Source organism: Callionymus lyra, chromosome 1 (genome assembly GCF_982586985.1).
Source record: "Callionymus lyra chromosome 1, fCalLyr1.hap1.1, whole genome shotgun sequence".
NCBI classification, from domain to species: Eukaryota; Metazoa; Chordata; class Actinopteri; order Syngnathiformes; family Callionymidae; genus Callionymus; species Callionymus lyra.
In genome coordinates, this window is record NC_141818.1 from 6660986 (window position 1) to 6681872 (window position 20887).

The window sequence follows — 20887 nt, forward strand, 5'->3', positions numbered from 1 at the left end:
TAAAATACTAGATACTACATATCATTGTAGAGTAAACATCTTAGAGAGTCTAGATACCTTCAAATGTTTGTTCTTTTTTACCAAGAGTACCATATCCGTTACTCTTGGAAATGCACGAAAATCCAAACGGCACAACACAAACTGTCGAGAGTTAGCATCAAGCTAGCATTAGCAAAACAGTTGAAGAACAAGTCCAAGTGTCAATTGGTGGCTTAAATCAACTTTAAAAGAAACATGAATGATGTTAAAAACCGAAGAAAAAAAACGGTGAGCCTACGTGTAAAGTAATCCACTGGTGAATAGAGAGCATTGTGTTTGGAGCTTGTTTCTTTTTCTTTATGACCATACCTCGGAAATTTTAGTTTTTTTTAGGGGTTTACCAATTTCACTCCCTCACATTCTTCTATGTTTAACTGAGATGTTTTGTTACTAATGCTACTAATGCTAACCATTGGCAATTAGCTTGACTACGGTTTTCCTCAAAATTCAAAGGGTGTCTCAAGCCTCTTGGGTTCACCTGTCAAATGTCCAGCTATATAATGAGAAAAAACATATTTGCTCTGTTGGGCCGTGGCCTCCATGATTGGCTGATGGGGATTTCTCATGGCTCAGTGACCAAAACTGGACGTTAGAGAGGCAGAAGCGGCAGAGCTTCCATCTTTTCATCAATCTACCAGTTTTCCCACTTCAATAACTCGCCGCCTCCTCTGCTCAACAAACTCTCTCGCAGAAATATGCTTCTCCGTGATGTCGAGAGGAATTGGACTTCTTAAAAAAATAAAGAAAAGGAAACTATTTCCTAACGCTGTCTCATCTTGTTAAAAATTAGATTGACTTTAATTAACATAATTTTATGAACTAAAAGGGAAAGACATTTGAAAGTTGGATATAAAACAAAAGTCCAAAGTGAATTTCATCAGTCACTGAAGGCAGTAGAATAAAAAGTTAAGGAGCTACATCTGTACTTGTACAGAGGTTTTAAAAAAGATAACCTTTCACTTGACAGGTGACTAGTTGTTACTAGGTTCACCTTGACAGCCTCAGTTTCTAAAAGATAACCTGAACCAGATCATACTAGCCGGACCTTATCGTGGTATTTACATTGAATTCCATCAGGGACTTCATTCATTTTCTTATACGTGATCCATTAGGGGTCTATGGTGTGCCGGAGGCTATCCAAGTAAGAGTCCTTCATTTCTCAAGTCACAACGACCATGGGAAGAAGACCACCTTCTCAGCGAGAGTGCATTGATCTTAAGGACACGTACTGGTGAGTAAGTAAGTTATACCTAGTCTCAGGCTTGTAATGGTCCCTTTCCAAACTGTTGCCCTACACTATGGGACTACCTGCATCACACGTTTGATGAATTTCTTGTGGCATGTTTCAGGCGACTGTGGTATCAAACGCTCAAGGTCAAATTGTTGATCTTTGGTGACATTGTAGCTGATGATCTTTTAGAAACTGACTGAGCTGATGAAAGCGAGGCGTTGTTTTGTTTTTCTTCCACTTTAACTTATTTTACGGAATGTAACGGGCACTTAAAATACTTGAATTTTCTAATTATGTGCACCCTTTTGTTTGAATATAGCTTTTACTTACTGGCCCCGAACAGAATAACTACGATGCAACACATCAATCAAGACACTGTCGTATTACCACCCCCCCGCCCTCCAACGGCTCCCTATAATTATTCCAAATAAAAGTCAGTTTTTTTTCACTGTCTTTACACTTCATTTCGTTCTCTCGGAACAACCAAACCCTTGCAATCCCCACCTATATGCTTTCGAACAGCATGACAGCTCATGTAATGTTGGCCAAAACAAACTATTCCTGGGTCAACACACTCTGCGAAGACACACCACCCTTAATTATCAGGTGTGCCCGTGTATAAAAATATAACCATTCATTTTGCACCAATTATTTTCTGTGCAAATAATGGTCAGGAAAATATGGTAGATAAAGGTAGAGTTCTGGATTTCTGATCCACTATTTTTGACTTTCCACTAACTTTAGACTCGACCTACTAATTTGATGTTTTGGGAAGATTTATTGTCGACCACTTAGGTTTAAGTAGCGAAACAATTGTGGCCAATTTTCTTGAGGAGTGAATGAAACTTAAGGGAGGATGGAGTGGGCGGGACAAATGACAGTTAAGATTTGAAAAAAACAACCTTTCAAATCATTTCCTTTTCACAGGCCTCTAGAAAGTTATAATTTGTGGTCGGGGTGTGAAGAGAATCTTCAACTGTAGCATTACTACTGTTACTTCCTGTGGACGATGATCAGAAACAGAAAATAAAACATGAAAAACCAAAAAAACGACTGACAGCAAAGATCAAACAAAAGGAAACCTCCAAAATGAAAACATCTTTTTATTGTCATACACTTTGTAAAGGAATGAGTGCAAATTAGGAGCTCGTGATCAAAAATAACCTACTTGTCACTAAGCCATGGACCATAAGGCATCGTTTAAATACAAGCTATCGTCTACAACACAGGTGGGAGTCAGGAAAAAAGAAACGACACGGCAATCGATGCGAATGGTGAAAGAAAGAAAGGGAACTGAAGAGAAAAAAACGAGAAAACACAACACAGTTCTTTACAGTCAAATCATAAAAAGTCCACAAGGAGGAATAAATATCACAGCAAGTGACGATCAAACATGGTCTACAATCCGTTATGTACACTTGGCACTAATGTTGGATCCTCGATTGTTGTCCGGTCGTCCACGCCACCCATCTATCTACTGAAAACAAACTCTCAAAAGTTTTGCAAAGCGTCAGAAGTCTACAGGGCGACAGTTCATCAGAAGAAAGCTCATAGTAAGTTGTTTTTTTTTCGTTTTTCTTTTTCGGAACAAGAACCGTGAAAGTCCATCTCATGCACTTGAAAGTTGTAAACAGTACAAATATAAATGATCCACTTACAATATTTTGAATTCCCAGCAATTCCAAAAACAAGACAGAAAAAACAGCAGCAGATTGTTTTGAAAGCATCGTTTCCCAGGCGGAGGTGGAAGGAGAAAAATGGCTATTTGACAGAATGTGATTGTCGCTGCTGATGCGGCGAGAATATATCTGAAGCAGTGTACAGCGTGAATGACAGCGCGCTCGTGGAAGTCACGTGGACCCGCGCGCACTGATATGTTCGCTCTGATATGTTCAACGGGATGAATAATCGTGGGACTGAAGAGATATTTAAAGAAATGAGGAATCAGCAGTGTTGTAGTCGAGAGCTCTGTTAGCTCCATGCTAGTGCCGTTAGCTTCATTTGAGCGTAAAATCCATCATGGACGCCTGGAGAAATTCATCCCCGCACACCGCGATCTTTCATCTGCACACGAACAAAACGCCCGCCTCCGAACAATAACATATTTGGGAGCGTTTCTGATTGATTTCCATTACAAAAAGCGACACGTCTCTCCTGACCTTGCGTGTTACCGTGGCAACTGTAATTCCGTTGTGTTGGACATACTTTGACCTTGAAGATAAATGTTGCTCATTAATATTGAATTCCGCGTGATTGATGTGCGAGTCATTACCATAGAGATTGTGTTCTGTAGATTCTGTTGTGTAAATAGATTGTGTTGTTATGACAAATACTTAGGAGTGACAGCGACTGTGTGCAGGAATCCATCTTGATGTGAGGCGGATCTTGTTGAGGAGACAGGGGTTCTAGCTTGAGGCCGTGGTTTTCTGTAGAAAAACGATACAGGCTCCACCCATTGAGGGGTCAAGAAGCTGAGCCAAAAGGCACAGGGTTCTTCTTCTACACTTAATAAATGGTTACGAGCAGGGCCGGGTCTAGACAGGCATGTATGAGGGGGCAGCCACAAATCTTGAGGGGGCATTGTGCCAGGCCCCCTCTTGCCCCTGCCTAGACCCGGCCCTGGTTACGAGGGTCAACCCCAAGTATTTTACCTCCATTTTGGCCCATTTTTTCGTCGTCAGAGCTGATGACATCGACTTGACTCAGTCATTTTTCGGATCTAAAGTCTCAAGAAAACCTCTGGTAGATGTTTGTTATGGACTAATCATTGGTAGACATTTGTGAACAGGGGTCACACCAAATAACGTGCGGTGGAGACCATGAGAGCTCTCTGGTGTATTTAAGAGCCATTTCTTAGCGAATAAGAAATTAACTAACACTGATTCTTTCAGTGTATTTTTGTGCCCATTGTTCGCTTTACGGCTGAAAAAATAAAAATGTGGGAACATGCGCGGCCACACCCAGCACTGTACTACTATAATCTGCGATGCGTGTCGAGGAAGAACTGGTTGTGACCGCAGGCTTCTTTCCTATTCTTTGTTTTTTCTACGATTTCGATGTTTGGCCGGTCGTCTTTTTTATTTTTGCCAAGTGCGCACCCCCTCTGGAGCCGCGCATGCTCATTGGTTTTTGGCAATCAGGTTTTTGTCTTATGTAGTTTAAATCTATGGCCAGCTAGTTGGAGCAAGAAGGGGGAAGACCTTCACAGCTCAGGAGAGAGAGGGTAAGATTGGCGTCATATTACAGAGACGCCAGTCTTAGAACCGGCGTACATGTCGTGTAACCTGGGGAGTGGCTACAACACTGCTGATGGAAGTCTTATCGTCGTCATGTGCTCCTTTTTCAGCCGTAACAGTCGCTTTTTTTTTTTTTTTTACAAAGATTGAAATCTTCTACATTATTGTGCATTTTCAATGAAACTTTTACTGTCGGTGTGAGAGATAGAACTTATCAGTCTTGAAGCTACAGTACGGTGGTACGTGGGTTCGCGTGGGGTCGTGGAGGTCGGTCGCCAGCGAGAGAAAGTGAGCGAAGGAGACGATGTCAGTGTGAAGTGTAGCGTCTGAACAAGGACACGGTTGTAATCCGGTCCGATGACTGTTCTCTGGACACAAATCACTATTTTGGACACGAATCACTGTTTAGTCCAGTAGGTTCAAGCCTATGTTTGGAGGTAGATTTGCTTAAATCGGAAAAAGCAGCTTCAATAAAATATATGTGACAATAAAAAGAAAAGTTACCTCAATCCCAAAAAAATATGCATCAAAGAAAATATTTTCAACGAAATAAAAAAAACTGAAAGTTTGCTTGATTTACAATTTTTTTTTTTTATTAAATAAAAAGGTGCTTAAATACATAAATAAATAAATTGAAACTGTATTCGTTGATTAAATAATCATTATTGTGTTCGGGCCATTTTATGTTTAAGAGATATTTTTCTTAATTATTCAAATTAAAAAAAATGTCCTTGAATAATAAACTTGTTTTCCAATCTTTCGGGTATTGAAGTGAAAAGTGAAAGTCTTGTTTTGAATAAAAATGTTTAAATAAAGCATAATTAAAAAAAATGTTTTAATCAAAAATAAATATCTTCTTTGATTTTTTTATTTAAGGTTGAATTTTAAAAAGGAAAAAAAGTGCTTCAATAAAAAAAACAACACATTTAATCAACAAAAATGTGTTTGAATAAACAAGTTAACATTTTCAGAAAAAAGTTGCTTCAATAAAAATATATTTTTTAAATTAAAAAATAATGAATATGAAGAAAATGTAGGAAATTGAAACAAATTATTTTATTTTAATAACCTTTTTTTGTGATTGGATCATATGAGGGGACATTTCTATCCTAATTATTCAATTTCCAAAAAATGTTATTTAAAGAAAAAGGTTTTCAATCGTTTTTTAATTAAAATAAGTCTTGTTTTAAATAAAAGTAAAACATGTTTTGATAGTTTTTTTTCTTCATTAAAACAACTGTAAAATGTTTTTTTTGGAGCGATGGAGTGATTTTTTTGGATTAAAGCAACTTTCAAATAATATAGAAACAAATCTACCTCCATAAAAAAGTGGGAAAGATAAGAAAGATTCCCAATCAATAAAGGTAAAATGTAAAAAAAAAAAGGTCAAGTCTTCAGGATTAGGATTAATGGACAAATCAAATGACTTCCCTTGTTGACTAAAATGTGGCGCGCCATAGAAAAGGTTCGTGACCTCCCGCAGACCCAGGTACCTCGGTAGCTAACCCTGATGATGTAGCAGTGATGGTGGGGATACATTTCAAGTGTCAGCGATTCGATAAAGCCTCCGTTTCACGAGCCGCCTGGCCTCGCTTTTCTGAGTTGTTCAAATGTCTCACATCAGTCGCCGACAGCTTCACATTCACATGTCAATAAGGGGGGGTGGTCACAACACAAGACGGCAGAGATACGCTGGCGTTCCATCACCAAGTTGGTCTGTTTTCACGAGAGAACCAGTTTCTCCGGTTCAACGGAATCGATATCAACACGTGTACATTAGACTGAACGATTATCTTCATGTTCTTGTTCTTCCAGGAGGTTTGTAACAGCGGCGCCGCGATCCAAACATATTTGTCACTAATGAGATACACTTGTAAAATCATTATTTTGCAGGGAACGGAGCCAGGTAATTCTTTACATTACTTTGTAGTCTAAGCCAAGATTATTAGTTTATTACCTTGAAGTTTGTTTATCACGATGGACAAATTATTCAGTGACAGATTTACAAGACCAACTGTTTTAGTGTCAGCGTTGAACCTTCGTCTAAATTCTGAATTTATCTGATTTATCTTTATAAATAAATAAATGTTTTCTGATTAGCTTTTTATATTTTCATTAACCTACCACTTGTTTTCGGATGGCCGTGCTACTCTTTCGTTTCAATACTAAAAATGCTAATAGGTAGAAAGCTAGTTTCCTGTATTTTAAGTTGTTTTCCCCTCGTCCCTGCAGTAGTATTACTTAATTTTTAATGTTTTTTAATATCATAATTTACTAAGTGAACATTCATCCAACATTCTTTTGGTCATTGAGTTTATTTAACTCTTTCAGTTGTTACAATGCTAAATAAGCTAACCGCTAACATTGAACTTATTATTATTTTCTCCTCAAAATTCCAACATTTTCCATGTTTTGACTCAAACAAGGTGAACTATTTTACATCCATACTTAAGTACTGTAACAAAAACATGTCTAATTTCCAAAGTTGACCAGAGAAACTGTGTTAGTTTCTAAATTCCCAATTGAATCTGTTGCATCTGCAAAACCTGGAGATGGACCACCAGCGCATCTCTGTGAGGAACCAGGACTGATGATGACGGACGGACAAAAGTGATGAAAAGTGATGGAGATTCGGACAGTTACATTCGTCGGAAAAAAAAGAAAACAAAAAAAAGGAAAGACATGGAATTGTTCTGTTCTCCGACACACGTTTCAAACTCCAGGATGACATGTTGAAAATTTACAGGCAAAAAATACATCCAAGAAAGAAACCCAAACTCATACCAACAGAAGAGATCATTTGTCAAAAGAAAAAGGATCCAGTATGGTTGAAACCAAAGCAAAACATGAGTCCCGACTGCTCGTCCGTACAACACACATGCCAACATTCCATGAGGAAACACACAGCGGGCAGTCTTCGTCAGCGGGCTGGCTTTTTTGGATTCAGTGCATTCTTTAAGGAGGCGGGCTATTTACGGGAAGTGTCTTCTGTAGTAAATATTTGCTGTTTTTAAACTCATTTGACATACTCAGCTGACTTCCAGAAGTGTCCAGGGTGGGAAAGGCGGCGGTTCCGCTTTGGCAACTTTTCCAGTAAATCCACCAGTTTGGAGAAGCTGGGACGCTCGTCCTGCGTGTGAGCCCAGCAGAGCAGCAGGATGTCCTGCGGGGGACAAAACTCACTTGTCGGACGAACACAAGCCTCGACCAAACGGTCGACGGCAAGCAAAAAAAAAGGCCACTCGACCGATAAGAAGATAACTTACCGATATCTCCTTCCCCATCCCGGTCTGGGCCAGGTTTGGCTTGATCCCGCTGCCGATCTGCCAGATGATCACCTCGGCTGGCTGACTCTTGTAAGGCCACTCGCGTGCGTGTAACTCGTACCAAATGGTTCTGCGGAGACAAAGCAGTGAATGAATACCTTTCCAAGCTGCTAGTTGTTGAAGCTAACCCCTTAATACTGTGAACCTTTTCCCCAGTTTGTCTGTGAAGAAGTTCTCAATATGAGATGTAAGGATGTCCCTGTCAAATGCTAAAAGAACTACAATCCTGTATTGATACCAAGTCCTAGGGCTGCGTCCCAAATCGCCCACTTCTCCAAGTGCACTGGTTTACAGTACTCGTGAAGACAGTGAACATACTCGCATAGTGCGCAAACTTCGTCAGGGTAGTACTGTCTCAAATCAAACCCGGCCACTACGCACTCATCGGATATGACTCGAAAGCTTCTTCTTCTACTACTTTTGAACGCCGATTGCAACCAGCTGTTGGAACTCTATCTGCCTGGTGTCAGCGATTTTCTTTCAATGTGTTATCATTGTTGTTTTTTCGGTAAAATGTGTGTTTTCTCGAGACATTTACGCCGGTATCTGCTCGGGATAGGTGTCGTCAGTGACGTAGCTTCCGTTTAGTGTCATCTTCGTCACTAAGATGGCGGCAATCGAGCGCTCATTGCGCACTACATTTTCGCACACTGCTCCTTGGTACGCACTTGTGCACTCAAAATACTAAGTATAAGTGCAGAAGTGCAAGATTTGGAACACAGCACTGGCCTAGCACCAACATACATTACAGATTTAGTCCAAACTTATCAACGTCGAGGATGTTACGATCCTTAAACTGAGATGTACTAGTTATACCTCAAGTCTCTAAATGTAGATATGGAGCCAGGGTCTTCAGTTTTGTAGCCTCTCTGCTGTGGAACCAACTACCGGCTCCAACCAACACCTTCCGCCTCTCTGTTTAGGAGTCATCTTAAGAATCTACTTTTTGAAGAAGTTTATAGTTAGGACTGACTCAGGCTCTGCCGGGCCAGCTCTTATTCATAGTGCTCTAAGTTTAAATGGAGGAGTTTTTTTAATCTTTCCTCTCTCTCTGCTATCTTTCCTCTACCATGTCAAAACACCTGTGCAGTTTTAACTCACCCTCTATGACATCTTGCCACCTGATCCAGGATCTTCTTCATGACCCTGTCTGTACTCTGATACCGGTATTTATCCTTTTCACCCATCCCCGAGTCTGGTTCTGCTCCAGGTTTCTTGTTGTTTAAAAAAAGGTTTTCTTCACCCCTGTCGCTCTTAGTGATTTGTATTTGTCCTTCTTTTATGTAGAAAATGTAGTTCAGACTTTTATGTGTCTTGAGGTAACACAAACAGGCACAAATATCAGATAAAACTAAACTCTCTCTATGTGTGATGTGTATCATATGGCTTACCACACCTGAGTTCAATTTGTGATCACGCTCACACCAGATCTCGATTTCAATCTACTTAACTAGACCTCGTAGGACTCCGTGAAGTGGACCAAAAGATTAAAGAAAGTAAACCTGTCAGTCCTAAAAAAGGCCATGAACTTGAAGATAAAGTTCTTGGCGAATCACAAGATTTCCCTTCCAAGCAGGAATTGCCAGATTGAAATGATGTTTTTTAGTCCATCACGACTTTAAACCTGTCCAAGAAACTACAAAACAGTCCACAATCTACATTGTGCAAGATTCGTAAGTCATTTCTTAAGACTCACTGTAGCAATCTCCAGCCTTTACTGTCTTCTCGCTGCAGTGTTGTCAAGTTAAAACCGAACAATAATAGTTCTAAGTTTCTCTTGTAGAATCCCATGTGTTCTTCCTCACCAGCACTGGCAGCAGTGCTAGCATCTGGAGTGTGACGGGGGGTTGTTTTTTAATCCAGTTTTCCAGACTTCTCGCAGTATTGTTATAAATTAAACTTCACGATGCTGTTTTCAACATTGAAGACGGCTCGGGACGAGCCTTAGTCGTCGGCGTCTCTGATCTCTACTTTCATAAACACTTTAGATTACATCTAAAGACTCACAGATTACAGTAAAGCTGAATATTTTCCTCGTAGTTTAATTAAAGATTTCCATAATGTAGAAAAAAAAAGAAAAAGGCAACAGTCTCTGAAAGTCAAATTTGAGCGGTTTATAAATAGCTCTTCGCCAGGAGTGGTGGCGAACAAACCAGAGAGGATCACTGATGAATATGTATAAGAGCCACAGGGGTCACCTCAAGGTAGCGCGAAGGCTCACAGAGCAGCTGGACCTCGTGAGTCAAGGCTGCATCCTTCCCTTTAGAATGATATTGTGACGAAAGCTTCCATATGGGGGACCATCTGAAACGCAATTGTGTTAGGAGTCAACAAAGCCGGCCCACCCCCGCGAGTGAATCAGTGGAAGGAAGGACAGCACAGCTTTGATCGGATTACACTTTGTGGTGCGAGGTGAAAAGAAAATCGGATGAAATCTGAAATTCCAATTAACAAGAAGAACCTTCACTACGATGTGAGAATCGTACGTCAGGTGTAGTAATAGGGCTGAGACGGTGCAGGTCTTTGTTCCAACCAGTCAAGCACACATGAGTTAACGAATGACACCTGACTGATTAGTTGATCACTGTCTCCAGACGCCGGATTGGTTCAACTATATTTGCTTGACTGGTTTGATCCAAAACCTGCACCGTCTCAGGCCCTTTCCTGGACCAGTTTGACACCTGTGGTCTAGACAAAGACATCTGTCACCGTAAACATCCTCTTCCGTTTCCGGTTGACTCCTGGATAACAGATCTTTCTGACAATCCTCGATAAAAACACGGTTTAAATATCGACAGATGTTAGATTGTGTGAAAAAAAGTACAAGTTGTATCTGTGGAAGGACTGGAGCGCAGTGACAGCAGCGTCCACGGACGGCCTCTCTTTGCAGTGACACACGGCTGATTAATTGACTCCTCAATGTTCCGTTCCGTTGATGTGATGTTCACATGAGGAGGAAATAATGATCACAAGATACATCTCCATGCGTGGTGAGAGATTGGAACCTCGGTTGTGTGATTTATTAGAACGTAACTAGCTGCGAGGCATGTAGGTCATTCTGTGGAGATGAACTCTTTTTTTCTTTTTCTTTAAAGCCGCCATGCTGCATTCGTGTCACACTCGGATGCTGACCAACAGACTTGATGTGCTCATCCCTTTATCTCGAGCAGTATTGCTTCTTAAATGTGACCATTGAGGTATGAAGACAAGGGGGGGGGGGATTTATTATGTTGGTGGTGTTAAGTCTTGATGCTTAAAGTCTCCCCCAACCAAGCTATAGCATCTGTCATGTCCTCTTTCAACTGAGGTCCCCGAGGGTATATCAGACTCACCTCGATAGTCCAAGACAGACATTGGACTATCGATAGTCCAAGAGAGACCTTGGACTGACCTTAATAGTCCAAAACAGACCTTGGACCTTGGACTATCAATTGTCCAAGACAGACCTTGGACTGACCTCAATAGTCCAATCCACACCTTGGACAATTGATAGTCCAAAACAGACCTTGGACCTTGGACTATCAATTGTCCAAGACAGACCTTGGACTGACCTCAATAGTCCAATCCAGACCTTGGACAATTCATAGTCCACTATCAATTGTCTAATATAGACCTTGGAGTGACCTCAATAGTCTAATCCAAACCTTGGACAATGGATAGTCCAAGACAGACCTTGGAGAATTGATAGTGCAAGGTCCAAGGTCCAATGTCTGTCTTGGACCTTAGACCTTGGACCTTTGACTTTGACTTTGACTTTGACTATCGATAGCCCAAGACCGACCTTGGACCTTGCACCATCAATAATTCAAGACTGACCTCAATAGTCCAAGACAGACCTTGAAATATATCAATTGTCCAAGACAGACCTTGGACTGACCTCAACATACCAAGACAGACCTTAGACTATCAAGGTGATCCAAAGTCAACAGAACTTCGATCTCCACCAAATGTGTCTGCATTGCCAATGCTTTGCCGTACTTATCCTAGCTGGGTTTGAGGTAAGACTTTTAGTTGGAGAGAGCCTGAACATTTGGTGTATGCACTTGAAGGAACCTGACACTAAATGCCATAAACTCTTTAGAACTCAACTCAACTAATCTGATGAATTTTCTGTGTATCAATCCAACCAAATCTTCCTTGTTGCATTGACTAGATGTCATAAATAAAAACATATAAAATCCTGCGCCACAGACTTCCTTCTGGTTGATGCCCTCTAATTAGTCGCCTCCCAGTCTCCTGCAATTATCTAATCAGTTCTACATTTTTGGAGGGCGCCTCCCTCTTGTTTTCCATTAGTCAACCAGACTCGCTTCCAAATGTTCGCGGCGCTCACATGGGAGCGCTAATCACCCGACGCTGTTCCCAACATCTGCTCGCATCCGCTCCGGCCGACTGTTCCCGGCGACGATGACGGCGTGATGACGCCGGCGGGTCTTCGTCACACTGGTCTTTCGGCGTAACTTTTGAGCTTTATAACTAAAAGCTCGTAAATTATCGTAGTTGAGATGTCGAGAGGATCTTTTCACCGCTTTTACTTTTTGGATCCAAAGTCCAATCCCGATGATCCTGCAGGTCGGTAAACCCAGTCGACCATTTTGTAGGAAACCAAGAACTGTTTTTTTTTGCCACTTCTTGTGCCAAATATCTCAACAGAAGTTTAAAAAAAGGGTTTTGAGTCATGATCCCTTTTACAATAAAAATTATGTCCAGGTCAACATATATATTGTTGGCAGTAGCATTGTTAAAACTGCAGTGATAATATCAAATATTTACACTTCTATTCTTATTTTAATTTATTCAATTTGTTTTATTTATTTACAAATGTATTTATTTATCTATATTCATTTCATTTATAATTGTTTATGTTATTTACTTTTTTTAATGTGTTTTGTATAGGAATAATGACCGAATTTCATTGTACAGCAATAATGTATGTAATAAAGCAATAAATATATTCTAATATTCAACATTAATTTGAGTAATAACATGGTAATAACACTAAACATACTTAAATAATCAAAGTCAAATCTTTGTTTGTCAAAGAAGGGGTTAAAAAGTATGTTATTAGAAACAAATAATCTATATTTATATTAAGATAATCAGGCTCAAAAGAAAGTTTCTTCTTCTAAAATTAAAGTTTTTCTGTGACTCGAAGATTAAGAGTCAACAGCGATGGTCCGCGTCGATAAACAAACAAGGAAGTGTTTACGGCGTGGATGTGAACTCACCCGAAAGCAAAGACGTCAGACTGTTTGGAGAACGGAAGCTTGTCCTCTTCGGTCACCGGCGAGAGCTGCTGGATTATTTCCGGAGCCAGGTGACACAACCAGCCGTTGGGAATTCTCAGTTTGTCCTCTCTCCGGCTGCGGAGCAAGAAAAACAAGATTCTTAATCATCTTAGAAAAGTCTGACGTAAATAACTATCAAAATGTAATCTTGTCTCTCCGGGTTCTCGGCGGCTGCGGATTCTACGGCAGAACGAAAATAAATAAAATGATTTGTAACCTGTTGGTTACTACGGCAACCTGGGTCCACTTATAACTGTGTGAGTTAACGTTTGGTGACATTTTGTATGTCCAAGAATGTGTCAATTTTTACTGAAGCAATATATGTGTCTCACACAGTATCTAGGGGTCTCGCTCAAGAGTGACCTATGACCCCAAAAAGCAAGTACTTCTCATGATGAGTGCTAAACTACCAAGTAGAGGTGTTAGAAAATGTACTTTTTTGCTGATATATATCCCTATTTTTTCGCGATAGGGTTTTTTCTATCCTGTAAAAAAGATTTTGAAGATGAAGTGAGTTAAAAATAAAATAATTCGATTATTTATTCACAATTAATCAACGTGAAAATATTAAAAATATTTGTTTATTTGTGTTGCAATTAAACTTCCAGCCACTAGATGGCAGCACTCAATACGTCCCCCGCAGCTAAAGGAACAATGAAATCCTGCGAGGTCCCGGCATTGACTGAGGACAAGAGGATACAGTCGACTCCAGCAGCTTTTTAAAGCTGATGTTTGGACGTATTTTGGTTTCAAAACCAAAGAAAAACAGTTACAACTTCATCAAGAGTCTGTAAATTCTGCAAGTAAAGTACTCAACAATACTACAAATATATCTTTGTTCGTAGAGTCACAATATATCGTATCGTTGTCCTTGTATCACCAGACTCTTGCCGATACACACACTCCTGCTTCCAAGTACAAACTCCTGTCAGACGTTCCCATCACATTACTTTAATGTACCAAGGCTGGAAACTGTTTTTAGAAACTTCCTCAGACGACGAGCGCCTCAGCTGGTTCTTCTGTTTCCTCACACAGCTCTCCACTCGCGGAGTGTTATTCACGTACATGTGTATTTTTAAGCAGCACTCCGGCGCTTTAAAAAAATTATATTTCCACCTGCTAACCAAAGAGCTCAGTCTGCTCCTTTTCAAGCTGAACTCTTTTCATCTGGATTTAGTTACCTGTGCCCTCAGCTTCTGACAGAAAATAAACACTAGCCCAGAGTGCTGTTGCTCACGCTGATGAAAACAAGTCCGGTATTTATAACCTGCGTCGAATGTGCGTCGCCGTTGAATCAAAAGCTAAAAATGAGACGTCTGTGACGCGCGAGGAGACAAACTTACCTGCCAGCTTGAAGAACCCCGGATATAGTGAAGAGTCCAAAATCGGTGATGACGACTTTGCCGTTGTCGTAGAACACGTTCTTGGACTTCATGTCCTTGTGTAGGATGCCCTTGGCGTGGAGGTAGCCCATCCCCTGAGGACACAGTCCGGACGTGACCCACGTGGTAAACGCTAGGGGGCGTGTGTTTTGCCAACGTTACCTTGACCATCTCTTGTGCGATCTGCCGGGTCTTGTTGACGTCCAGCACCACCTTGGCGTCCCGCACCACCGAGTAAAGAGTCCTGCCTTTGCACAAGCTGAAATAAGATCCGGAGATTAGGTGGAAGAATTATCATATCTTAACGAGGATTTCCACGTCGGCTTATCTCGTGTGCGTCAAAGTGAGTCATGTTCCGGAGATAGTCCTAATATTTGTTCTTCTCAAGATTGGAATCTTTCCAAAGTGAGGTCCGGTGCAGGGGTCACCGACCCTTTTGCTAACACAAATTGAGTCCTTTTAATATCAAAGCTAAGTGATGTATGTCAGACTTCGATATTATGGGCTCTTAAAAATGGATGATTTGACTGCAAGATGGTTGCAGGTTCGCTCCCCAGTATTGGGGGAAGGCGACCTGTGACCTTTCTGTGAGGTATTTCTATGTTTTCCCCTTGTTGTGAAGGTTTACTCCAGGCATTCTGGTTTCCTCCCACAGTGGGAAAACATACAGAGGTCAATTGGGAACTTGGGGAAATAGGCAGTAGGTATGATTGTGTGAATGGTTGTATGTCTTTATGTCCCATGCGACATATTGGCTTCCTGTTCAGGGTGTCCCCCACCTCTCGCCGGAGGAAACTAGGAAAGGCCTCCAATAGAAAATTTATGATTGAAAAGCTAGAGAGCTACTCTCTTTTGGAACCTGTACGTGTCGATTGGTCCAGTGCAGTTAATATTTAACCAACCCTGTAACACTATGACGCAAAAATGTCCATTAAGCCTCCACACAGGGGTTGGTAGGAAACCGGGAAAATACTACTAAATATGAACATATTTTGATATTGGATTTTAACCCTTTTCTAATGGGAACCCTTGGTTTAGAGCCAGAAGTGGTACCTAGGGTCTAAAGGTATCAGGGTCTACATATGTCTTACATTACAAGCAACTACACATGGAGTTGTCGGTTCCCTGACTTTACTAAGTGTGTTCATGTGGCATAACTGTAAGGACTATACTAGCGTCAGCATGTGGCACCAACACACACAGAGACACTGTCATAGTTCCGTTTGTAGCTTTTAATGTAATAATAATCATAATAATAATTCATTTTATTTTGATGGCGCCTTTCAAGGTTCTTATAAAGCACTTTTTCTATGCATATCAAAGCGCTTTTCACACTAAGTGACATTCGTCATTCACTCCGAACTCTGTGGTGGTAAACTACTATTGTAGGCACAGCTGCCCTGGGGTAGACTGACAGAAGCAAGGCTGCAAATTTGTGCCATCAGCCCTTAAGACCACCACCACACATTCTCTGTCCCTCAACAGTCACTCAGGCAAGATGGGTGAAATGTCTTGCCCAAGGACACAAAGGCAGTCTGCACATGCTGCAGCAGGGATTTGAACCGCTGACCTCTCGACCCGATCTACCATCTGCGCCACCGTCGCCCCAATTTGGTAGTTCTCTTTCCGCTCCTTGTGTTATTGTTTTCCCCTTTAAAGAGGTTGAAGGAAGGACCGGCTGCGGAAAATCCCACAATCTGCGCTGCAACGCTCTTAGGACTGATGGTCCCTGAACGCAGCGTGAGTGAATCGTCTCCGATGGCCCGGTATGCTACTACACTACGTTGAGCTTATCTGGAGATTCTTGCCATTGTAGTGGTTACTGCTCAACTTTGGACACTATTAGCGTTGCCAGCACTTTCAGTTGTGACTTTTTCACCCTTTTTGATTTGTGTGAACATGTTTGAGTCTTGAAAGAATCTGTAAAGTCTCTTTGAGTGAATTCAGAACCATTTATTCTCCAAAACCCAGTTACCGAGTTTATTAAGTGTACGCTTGCAGAATGGTTCGTACCGATGGAAACTTACACAGCTGATGCCACAATCATGAGTTTACCAACAATTGGGTCAAGACATCAACTCATTTGTGAGTCGTTTCTCTCCGAGTTAACTGGGGAGCAGCCATGTCTAAGCAGTGGGTTGTGGGATTAAATGGCAGAGCGCTGGTCAGGCCAGCTTTGTGACGCTTCACTATAAGTACCTCTGGATAAAAACGACCACTAAATTATATAATATGTTTCTTCTCTGAATAAGATGAACCGCTCTAGGAATTTCTTTGCACCGACAGTCAGAGCTATACGGTGGTACAAGGTGCCAGAATTTGTTTCAGCGGCGCTCCCTCGATTTTGGTGTGCCGTACTCGCTCGAAGGAACGAATGTCACGAACGCTCGCTGAAGTTAAATCATCTCATAACTCATTTGTTTCCCGGCTGCGTTGCACACAATAATCGTGTGGCAGCCTCGCCTCACAAAAGTCGCGCGGCGCCAGTCAATGAACCACCTGAAGATCGTTTGCTACCAGCAGGAGATGTTTTTTGAATTCATTCATGAATCCTGCAGAATTTGAAAAATTAGATTTTTTTTTTCCTTCCGAGTGTGGGTGTCAATTTATTACACTTCTGAGGCACCGTGTGAATAAAGTGTGATTTTTTTGTCCTTCTCCATTTGTTTGTGCGTAGGCGGTGTCACATTTCAAAATAGGCCTACAACTGGGCCCCGCACCTCCGCAGCCTTCAGCCCTGACTGCGAAGGTTACAATGAACACCCCCCCCCCCAACTGTCAAACATGGTCACAAAAGACCTGACAGCCAAAGTGGAAACAACTTCTGCTTCCGCAGTAAATAAAAAAACATAATCGCCTGATGATCAATCAAATGGTTAATATTTATTTCTGAGCGCTAATAGAGGCCGACATCCTCATCCCTAATGGGCTCTACGTCGTCGCGGGGAGGATTAATTGACTCCTTGCGTCCGAAGCTCATCAGGGGAGGAGGGAAGCGACATTAAAACGACGACCGCAGCCGTAAGAAGACTCCGGTGCAAGTCGGTGAAGACATTCATCAACTTAACTGCTCTGGAACTCCCGATCATCGGCACACTGCTGCGTGAAGGTTCCATTCTTATTAAGAGCACACACAGGACGACCACTTCACTCTTTAATATCCGGATATTTGTCTCCTGACCTTTCGTTAATAACCGGAGGGGGAACTTGTGAGGGAAGGCATAATTGCTTTAATTCCACTTGTTCTTCTGTGAATTAATGAGCATTTAAGAATACATATTTCAAGTGTTTTTTAACTTGACAAATGTCTCAACAACCTCTTACTAGCTGTCTTTTAATGAAGTACTTCTATGTCTCAATAAAAGTCGTGTTAGGAAAGATAGTTTGGATGTGAGTTGCAGCACTTTCTGAGATATTTTTACATTAAAGGTTGTTTATTTTGCCTGTTTGCCTGAAACTTTCATATGATCAATTTTGGTAGGTTAATCTGGATCCAGGGAAGTTTTGAAGTATTGATTGCGAGCAATCTAACGGTCTCTCTCGGTCTGACTCGCCTTCACCTTCCTCGACACATTGTCTGAACTTTCCAACTGCTTTTCTCATTTAGTATTTGGAAGTTTCAAGATTTACTTTTGACCTTTAAAGGGCAATTAATGTGTTGATTAAATAAAATTCATTGTATCATCAGCATGTGTCTGTTTGTACTAAACTCTCTTTTCTTTAAAATATTTACATTGAAAAATCAGTTTAAGCCAAATCTGCTTTTATTGATCAAGTATCTAGGTTTGTCACCACGCGTCATCAATCGCAGAGGTCCCCACCTCTACTGGACTTGTTGTATAAACAAAGCGGGGTGGCTGGATTGAAGCCATTATTACGTCGTAATGAACTCTCGTAACTTGCCGTTCGCTGTAATCTCAGACGGGGGAGAACTTTATAAAGTAAAAACCGACGACGTTCACTTTTTGTAGGCGAAGCTAAGTGGAAAATGCTTCTATCCTCAAGTTGTGCTCACCTGGTGATGATGGCCAGGTGCGGCGGACTCATGCAGGCCCCCATGAACAGGACCACGTTCTCGTGGCGAGTGTTGCGGTACGCCATCACTTCGCGCTTGAACGCCTTCAGCTGGTCCTCGTTGTCGCGCTCGATGTCGATCAGCCGGATGGCCACCTCTCCGTGCCAGCGGCCGTGGAAAACCTTCCCGAAGCGCCCCTTCCCGATCATCTCGCCGATCTCCAGCTGCTCGAACGGGATGTCCCACTCCTGCAGGAAGATGCTGGTCTGGCTGGCCTTGCGCGGGAAGTTGCGAGCCGAGAGGAGCGACAGGTTCATCTCCTCGAACTCGTCGCCGGACTCCTCGTCATTGCCGTCCTCGTTCTGGAGGAAGCGATGGAGACCTGACGTTTAGTGTCAAGAGGGTGCTGGGACTGCAGATACATTAGGACCAGCGAGCTGCTGAGGTCAAATACACAAAGGTCTCCGACAAAAGTGGTGCTACAAGATAAGCTTTCTTTAGAAGTCTCCTGGATCAAATGGGTGGAAGCCCTGGGGACAACACCTTAGAAAGTTTTCTGGGGAAAAGGACTTACTAGGCTTCTTTAATACGGTGTGTGATATGAGGAAATAAAGGAAGAAACGGATGAAGAATGCTTTTGTATTGTTGACCAGAAACCCATTCAAAGGACATGTTTCAAGGACAGCAGTTTAAGACAAAAATCCTCTGCAGAGATCTAGTTTCCTGCTGGATGATTTTGCTTAACTCGTGGTGAAACCACATTAGTGTTGTGGTGGTAAACTGCCATATCAGTCAATCACTCACATGTACAAAGAGATGAAAAAGTAATCAAACAGTCATTAAAATGCCCACAGCAGTGATGAAAACTACTTTAATAAATAAATATATAATGGAAAGTCTACACAATCCATGTACCGCAGTAAAACACACACATATCACCATTCAATCTGTCCTGTTACTGCACAATTTCAGTGTAAAATGTTATGTTTTTGAGTTGTTTACATGGCATTAAAGGGTTAACGCTGTAGGGTTAAAATTAATTTGATTTGTCTGTTTGTTTTATAAACATTTTTCAGTGGAGGCGAGGAAAACATCTGAAAAAAAAATGCCTGAAAAAAAAAAAGGCTCATGAAATGAACTTTCCCTGACGATCATTTAGACGTGTAGGCAAAACAAGTGACACCTGAAAGCAGCCCAAGGCCAAACAATACTTCGCTCTGATTTGATTTGAAATTGAATGTTGCACGGCAACACAGTCTTCCTCTGGAATATTATTCAATTTCTTATTTAACTCTTTTTTTCTCCCCCCTCCGAGTGCATCGGAGTCGTATCAATCATGATGAAACGGCTTCACCTGAACCTGAACGAACCGACATGATTCACTCACATCTGACGTGGGTTCCACTTCGATCTGGAGCAAAGGGTTCCCTTCGTTCCTGAGGGAGAAGAGAACACGAGTGAGAAATGTCTTCCAAACAGCGACAGGTCACCCCTTAAAATCCTAGCTCACAATGGGAGTCAAGTAAAACTGAACCGTCAGCTCTTGAGTGTGGAGAATGTTTAGAGCTTCTCTTAATCACATTGCGACATCGGAGAACCGACAGAAAACATCTGTGATGAAATCTCCGGCAACATAAGCTCCTCCACGTCCACTGACGTCCTCGTCCCTCGCTGACCCGACGCCGTCCGACACTGTGGCGTGGGAGGTTGGCCTGATCACCTGAGTTGCTGTTCGCAGCAGAGGAGAGTGTGTGTCGCGCCGTCGAGCTGTTTTTGTTGAATATAATCTGAACGCACAGCGAGTAGTGACACAATAATCTTCGCTTTACATCATAATGGTTATGGTAATTACTGCAGCACATTTCTATTCAACCTGCTTTTCTTTATTTCCACTGAATATATGTTTTTATCTCTGAGCTGACAGCTGCTACAGAACGGAATCAACGGGCGACAGCAGATTGAGAGCAAACAACACAAATACCCAGTGTTCCGTTAAAATGGCTTCTGAGAAATGACCGAGATCGGCGCGGCTGATTGTTGCTGATGAAATACTCGGACCGCTGAGGGAAGCTTCTGTCGCACTGGCCTGCAACCCCGGGGTTCCTCAGGGATCAACGCTCGCTCCACTCACATCTGATATTATGATATTGATTCTCTGCAACTAACAATTTATTAGACATGACCAGAGTTTTTCCAGGATAGAGTCTACAACTCATAATTCAGAACATATGGCCGGGGGGCATTTTATGTGATGGTTGACTAAATACAAAAATTGATGAATATTCAAACACCGATAATTTAGATGGATTAAGCATTTTAGATTGAAAAGACAATTATCACACTGTTGAAGACAGTTTGGAATGTTTTTTT

At 41.6% G+C, this 20887-nt stretch overlaps 1 protein-coding gene across 2 annotated transcripts in view; it reads right to left on the reverse strand.

Moving 5' to 3' along the window:
• Window positions 1-2355: 2355 nt before the first annotated feature.
• ksr2 (kinase suppressor of ras 2) overlaps window positions 2356-20887 on the reverse strand; it is an 85924-nt gene continuing 67392 nt past the window's right edge. For both annotated transcript variants that reach the window (XM_087790310.1, XM_087790309.1), the window contains 7 exons: window positions 19905-19953; window positions 18518-18879; window positions 14665-14761; window positions 14464-14597; window positions 13061-13195; window positions 7773-7902; window positions 2356-7669 (listed from right to left, as the gene is read on the reverse strand). In XM_087790310.1, the coding sequence (XP_087646436.1) occupies window positions 7523-7669; window positions 7773-7902; window positions 13061-13195; window positions 14464-14597; window positions 14665-14761; window positions 18518-18879; window positions 19905-19953 (1054 nt within the window). In that variant the 3' untranslated portion in view covers window positions 2356-7522. The remainder of the gene's footprint in view (window positions 7670-7772; window positions 7903-13060; window positions 13196-14463; window positions 14598-14664; window positions 14762-18517; window positions 18880-19904; window positions 19954-20887) is intronic.